General features: G+C 48.1%; 1 protein-coding gene across 1 annotated transcript in view; it reads left to right on the top strand.

The window, feature by feature from the left end:
* Window positions 1-7,149, top strand: part of MOV10L1 (Mov10 RISC complex RNA helicase like 1) — a 70,015-nt gene that overhangs the window by 9,085 nt on the left and 53,781 nt on the right. The window contains exons 3-5 of the mRNA XM_011942246.1: window positions 1,692-1,851; window positions 4,146-4,258; window positions 4,665-4,852. Coding sequence (XP_011797636.1) covers window positions 1,692-1,851; window positions 4,146-4,258; window positions 4,665-4,852 — 461 coding nt within the window. The remainder of the gene's footprint in view (window positions 1-1,691; window positions 1,852-4,145; window positions 4,259-4,664; window positions 4,853-7,149) is intronic.

Raw genomic sequence — 7,149 nt, 5'->3', positions numbered from 1 at the left:
AGAGATAGGGTTTCACCACATTGACCAGGCTGATCTTGAACTCCTGACCTCAAGTGATTCGCCTGCCTCGACCTCCCAAAGTGCTGGAATTACAAGCGTGAGCCACCACACCCAGCCTGAATTTGTGTAATAAATCACTTTTGGTAGTATTGGCATCTTAATAATTAAGTCTTAAGATTGTCATCTTAATAATTAGGTATTAACATCTTAATCACTTATAATCACTTTAGATAGTATTGTCATCTTAATAGTTAAGTTTTAAGATTGTCATCTTGGCCGGGTGTGGTGGCTCACACCTATAATCGCAGCACTTTGGGAGGCCGAGGCAGGCGGATCGCAAGGTCAGATCGAGACCATCCTGGTTAACGCGGAGAAACCCCGTCTCTACTAAAAATACAAAAAATTAGCTAGGTGTGATGGCGGGCACCTGTAGTCCCAGCTACTCAGGAGGCTGAGGTGGGAGAATGGCGTGAACCCGGGAGGCAGAGCTTGCAGTGAGCAGAGATTGCTCCACTGCACTCCAGCCTGGGCGACAGAGCGAGGCTCCATCTCAAAAAAAAAAAAAAAAAAAAAGATTGTCATCATAATAATACTAGGTTTTCAAATTCATGAACATGGTTGTCTTGCCGTTTATTGAGGTATTTAATTCATTCATTAGTATCATTGTACGCATCTTCCATCTCCTTAGTTAGGTTACTAAGTGTTCTTAGGGATTAACTTATTAACCTAGCAATGCTGTTATAAATGGAATTGTTTTCTCTTTCTTTGGAATCCTTTTTCTTGATTTCCTTTTTGGATTTTTCGTTTAAAATGTATGGAAATCTGATTTTTGTATGTTGACTTTGTGTCCTGTGCTGGATTCATTTATTAGCTCTAACCATTTTCTGTTTTATTTACATATGTGGAGTCTTTAGAGTTTTCCACAGATGAGATCCTACCATCTGTGAATAAAGATATTGAAATTTGAGAGTCTTGAAGTGAGCATGGGCATCCTTACCTGGTTCCTGATCTTAGAGGAAAGCTTTCGGCCTTTCACCATTGAGAGTGGTGTTTGTTGTGAGTTTTTTATTTATAGCCTTTCTCGTGTTGAAGAGATTCCTGCAATTCCTAGTGTATTGAGTGTGCATCACGGAAAGTGTTGATTTTGTCAAATGCTTTTTGTGCATCAGTTGAGATCATCGTGATTTTTTTCCCTCATCAGTGTAATATGGTGACTGATTTTCCTATGTTGAAACACTTGCATTCTGGGATAAACCCCATTTAGTCATGGGATATAATCCTTTTAATATGCTGCTGCATTCAGTTTGATAATAGTTTGTTGAGGATTTTTGCATCAGTGTTCATAAGGGATTGCTGTAGACTCAATGTAGGTGTCCCCCAAAATATGTATGTTGAAATTCTGACCCCAGCGTGATCTTATTAGGAGGCTTCGGTGGGTGATTAGGTCACAGGGGCAGAGCCCTTATGAAACATACCCCAGAGAACCCCTTTGCCCTTTCTGCCATGTGAAGACACAGCAGGAAGACACCGACTGTGAACCAGGAAGAGGACCCTCACCAGACCCCGAATCTGCCAGGGCCTTGATCTTGGACTTGCAGCCCTAATGGACTCAGACAGGCATTCCAGCCTGTAGTTTGCTTTTCTTATAGTTCTTGTATTATGGTTTAAAGAGCAGTGTGTTTGTTTTACAGGTAGAAGCTGTCTCTGATAAATGGGAAGATGACAGCAGAAACCAAGGCAGTCTCTCAGACTGCAGCCCCCGAGTGTTGATTGGCTGTGTGACTTCTCTGGTGGAGGGCGCAGGCTATATCAGTCAGACCACCTACTTCTCTCTGGAGAGTGTGTGCGAAGGTACGCTCAAGGGTCTATGTTTCACATTTAAAATTAGGTTTTGTCTTTTAAAGAATTGTTATGGGCCAGGCACAGTGGCTCGTGCCTATAATCCCAGCACTTTGTCAGGCTGAGACGGGAGGATCGCTTGAGCCCAGGAGTTGGAGGCTGCAGTGAGCTATGATCCAGCTACTACACTGCAGCCTGGATGACGGAACACAACCCTGTTTGCGATGGCTACACACGTCATTGAAGGGATCAGGTTTGGGCATGCTTTGTCTGTTGAGAGGGTTTGGGGATTAGAGTAGCTTCTCCAGGTGCTGGCTTTACACAGAGGGTCTTAGATATTGAGTGGACTTCGGGAGAGGAGACAGGTCACTGTTTTGTTTTTGTGTTTTTGTTTTTCGAGATGGAGTCTCACTCTGTTGCCCAGGCTGGAGTGCAGTGGCGTGATCTCAGCTCACTATAACCTCTGCCTCCTGGGTTCGATTGATTCTCCTGCCTCAGCCTCCCAAGTAGCTGGGATTACAGGTGTACACCACCATGCCCAGCTAATTTTTTGTATTTTTAGTAAAGATGGGGTTTCACCAGGTTGGTCAGGCTGGTCTCAAACTCTTGACCTTAGATGATCCACCGGCCTCGGCCTCCCAAAGTGTTGGGATTACAGGCATGAGCCACCGCACCCAACCAGGTCACTGTTTAAACTTGTGTTTTTATGTGTTTTGTGTTCATTTGTTAAATGCAGTCAGTAATTTCTGGGTAGTTGTTGCTTCCATTTAATTGTAGTGTTATGATCTAAGTTAGTGTTACAGGAATACTGAGGTACTAAAGTACTTTAGATGTTTGAAAATAGGGCTTGGGGATAACATTGTTTCTTTCCAAAGGTATATATCTTTTTACTTTCTGTTTTTTTTTTTTTGAGATGGAGTCTCACCCTGTCGCACAGGCTGGAGTGCAGTGGTGAAATCTCAGCTTACTGCAAGCTCTGCCTCCTGGGTTCACGCCATTCTCCTGCCTCAGCCTCTGGAGTAGCTGGGATTACAGGCGCCCACCACCACGCCTGGCTCATTTTTTTGTATTTTCAGTAGAGATGGGGTTTCACTGTGTTAGCCAGGATGGTCTCGATCTCCTGACCTCGTGATCCGCCTGGCTTGGCCTCCCAAAGTGCTGGGATTACAGGCGTGAGTCACTGCATCCGGCCCAGGACATGGTCTTCTTAAAATACTCCCTGACCTTGAAGTCAGTGCCCTAGCATATTTTAGTGTCTTCTGTTTTCTTTCTGTTCTTTTTTTGAGACGGAGTCTCACTCTGTGGTCCGGGCTAGAGTGCAGTGGCACGATCTCGGCCTCCCAGGTTCACACCATTCTCCTGCCTCAGCCTCCCGAGTAGCTGGGACTAGAGGTGCCCACCACCGTGCCTGGCTAATTTTTTGTGTTTTTAGTAGAGACGGGGTTTCACCGTGGTCTCGATCTCCTGACCTCGTGATCTGCCCACTTCAGCCTCCCAAAGTGCTGGGATTATAGGCGTGAGCCACTGCGCCCGGCCTCTGTTTTCACATAGACAGTGATTTCACCATGGCTCACATGTTGAATGTAGATGTCAGCTGATATTTGTGCTGTTACGTGTTCATCACCAGCTTTCTGGAGACACAAACTCAGTATTCAATTATACACTTTTTTTTGAGCTTCCAGAGTGCTTATTGCAAAATAACAAAAAGATTTTAACTACCTGTACCATGGCAGACCTGTGCAGACCACCTCTCTGTTCTATCAGCACTGCTCAGCCACTTCATGTCACTGAACCTGCAGTTTTCTACCAGCTGCGGGAGGCCCAGTGGTGTCTTGCGTCCGGCAGGCCATGGCTGAGGCCACAGCCCAGCTCTCTGGCACACTGAGGGGCTGGCTGGACCATTGAGTGCTTCCCTCACACCTGAGCGCAGGTGTCTCTCTGTCCCTGAGCACCATGTGTGTGTCCCTGACAGGGAGGTGCCACAAACACTACAGGACAGGGGAAGGGGGATGCCACCTGCCCTCAGATGTGCCACATGGGGCAAGACTGCCATGAGCATGCACAGTGCACCTTCTGGAGCCTGGAGGTGTGAGTGAGAGGCTCCAGCTCAGCTCATTTTATTGCAGTGGTTAATATTAATACTTCAGGGTTTTTAATTCCAAAATATGTTTCTCACAGTAGTAGAAAGTGCCTTTTAAAATGTTCAAATGTATCCTCAGATATGATAGAAATGATTTCAGTCTACCACGACCTCAGAATAACTTACACACTTTAACACTACCGTGGCTTTTCCCTGGCGGTTTTAGGCTTCGAGCCCTGCAAGGGAGACTGGGTAGAGGCTGAGTACCGGATCCGGCCCGGCACATGGAGCAGCGAAGCCACCTCGGTGAAGCCGCTGAGATACAAGCACGTGGACAAGGTAGCGTGCCGACGAGTGGCTCCTCTCTGTGCTTCTAGCAGACCTGCCATCAGGGGTAACTTACACAGCCCAGGCTTCTCCTGCATGTGTTGGGAGCCTGGAAAAATACAGCTTAGTCATGGCCAAAGAGGAGTGTGTTTTCCTATTGATAATGCTGTGTTTCCTTAGGAAACAGTAACCCCGAGTGCTTACATAGCTAAATTCTAAGGTCTACAGCTTATGCGACAGTACTAAAATGTTCTAAGGAGAAATGTGTTAGAGAAATATCGGACGAGTGCTATGGGATGGTGGACTTGAGCTTCCTGGTGCAGCTTGTGAGCTTTGGGCTGACTTGGGTGTGCATTAGAGCTGTGCCCTGGTGTCGTGCAGCACCTGCTTCCCGTGACGCTCAGCTTTGTGCTCCCAGGTCTGCATCTCTAGCCTCTGTGGAAGGAACGGGGTGATAGAGGAAAGCATCTTCTTCACCTTGGACTCCTTGAAACTGCCAGATGGGTACACACCCCGGAGAGGTGACATGGTCAATGCAGTGGTGGTGGAGAGCAGCCAGTCGTGCTACGTCTGGAGGGCACTCTGTATGACCCTAGTGAAGAGGCGGTAAGAAAACGCTTTTCTGGCCAGGCGCAGTGGCTCATGCCTGTAACCCCAACACTTTGGGAGGCCGAGGCGGGTGGATCATGAGGTCAGGAGTTTTAGACCAGCCTGACCAACATGGTGAAATCTGTCTCTACTAAAAGTACAAAATTAGCTGGCCCTGGTGGTGGGTGCCCGTAATCCCAGCTACTCGGGAGGCTGAGGCAGGAAGATTGCTTAAACCTGAGAGGCAAAGGTTGCGATGAGATCAGATCGCACCGCTGCACTCAGGCCTGGACGACAAGCAAAACTCTGTCTCAATAAAAGAAAACACTTTTCTTCTTTGGGATGTGAAGGGCCCAATTTAAGTATATTTTGAAGAGTTACTTTAGTAAGCCAAATAGTAGACATTTCAAGCCCTGAGTTGTTGAGGTAAAAGGAGAGCATCCCTAGCACTTCAGGAGGCCATGGCAGGAGAATTGCTTGAGCCCAGGAATTTGAGACCAGCCTGAGGAACATAGTGAGACCCTATCTCTACAAAACATTAAAAAATTAGCCAAGCGTGCTGGTGTGTGCCCCTGGTCCCAGCTAGGCATGAGGCTGAAGCAGGAAGATTGCTTGAGCCTAGGAGCTTGAGGCTGCTGTAAGCTGTGATCGTGCTACCGCACTCTAGCCTGAGCAACAGAGCAAGACTCAGTATTTAAAAAAAAGAGAAAGGAAAAGGAGGCTGGGTATGGTGGCTCACGCCTGTAATCCCAACACTTTGGGATGCCAAGGCGGGTGGATCATGAAGTCAGGAGTTTGAGACCAGCCTGGCCAACATGAAGAAACTCTGTCTCTACTAAAAATACAAAAATTAGCTGGGTGTGGTGGCAGGCACCTGTAATCCCAGCTACTCGGGAGGCTGAGGCAGGAGAATCGCTTGAACCCAGGAGGCAGGGGTTGCAGTGAGGTGAGATCACGCCACTGCACTCCAGCTTGGGTGACAGGGAGACACCGTCTCAAAAAAAAAAAAAAGACTGTCTTGTCCAGGCGTGGTGGCTCACGCCTGTAATCCCAGCACTTTATGAGGCTGAGACAGGCGGATCACGAGGTCAGGAGATCGAGACCATCCTGGCTAACGCGGTGAAACCCCGTCTCTACTAAAAAATACAAAAAATTAGCTGAGCGTGATGGCGGGCGCCTGTAGTCTCAGCTACTCAGGAGGCTGAGGCAGGAGAATGGTGTGAACCCGGGAGGCAGAGCTTGCAGTGAGCCTCTGGAGATCACGCCACTGCACTCTAGCCTGGGCAACAGGGTGAGACTCCATCTCAAAAAAAGAGAGACTGTCTTTTGGAGGCTTTCAGCTATCTCCATGGTTGACTGAAGGTGGAGTTAGGGGTCCCTCTTCATCCTTCATCTTATATTGGTGATTGACATTTTTAGTGGATTTTTCTCTTTGTTGTTTCACATTTTGGCATTTAAAAAATTCATTGGACATGGTTCTTAAAATTATTGGATTTCCGGCCGGCCACAGTGTCTCATGCCTGTAATCCTACCACTTTGGGAGGCCAAGGCGGGCGGACTACCTGAGCTCAGGTATTCAAAACCAGCCTGGGCAACATGGTGAAACCCTGTCTCTACTAAAATACAAAAAATTAGCCAGGCATGGTGGCACACACCCTTGATTCCAGCTACTCTGGAGGCTGAGGCAGGAGAATTGCTTGAACCCGGAAGGCGGAAGGTACAGTGAGCAGAGATCGTGCCACTGCACTCCAGCCTGGGTAACAGAGCCGGACTCCATCTCCAATTAAAAAAAAAAAAATTGGCCGGGCGCGGTGGCTCAAGCCTGTAATCCCAGCACTTTGGGAGGCCGAGACGGGCGGATCACGAGGGTATTCAAAACCAGCCTGGGCAACATGGTGAAACCCTGTCTCTACTAAAATACAAAAAATTAGCCAGGCATGGTGGCACACACCCTTGATTCCAGCTACTCTGGAGGCTGAGGCAGGAGAATTGCTTGAACCCGGAAGGCGGAAGGTACAGTGAGCAGAGATCGTGCCACTGCACTCCAGCCTGGGTAACAGAGCCGGACTCCATCTCCAATTAAAAAAAAAAAAATTGGCCGGGCGCGGTGGCTCAAGCCTGTAATCCCAGCACTTTGGGAGGCCGAGACGGGCGGATCACGAGGTCAGGAGATCAAAACCATCCTGGCTAACACGGTGAAACCCCGTCTCTACTAAAAAATACAAAAAACTAGCCGGACGAGGTGGCGGGCGCCTCTAGTCCCAGCTACTCGGGCTGAGGCAGGAGAATGGCGTGAACCCGGGAGGCGAAGTTTG

This window comes from Colobus angolensis, unplaced genomic scaffold, assembly GCF_000951035.1.
Source record: "Colobus angolensis palliatus isolate OR3802 unplaced genomic scaffold, Cang.pa_1.0 Scaffold208, whole genome shotgun sequence".
NCBI classification, from domain to species: Eukaryota; Metazoa; Chordata; class Mammalia; order Primates; family Cercopithecidae; genus Colobus; species Colobus angolensis.
Note: the sequence above shows the minus strand (reverse complement) of the source record. Positions and strands in the feature narration are given on the sequence as shown.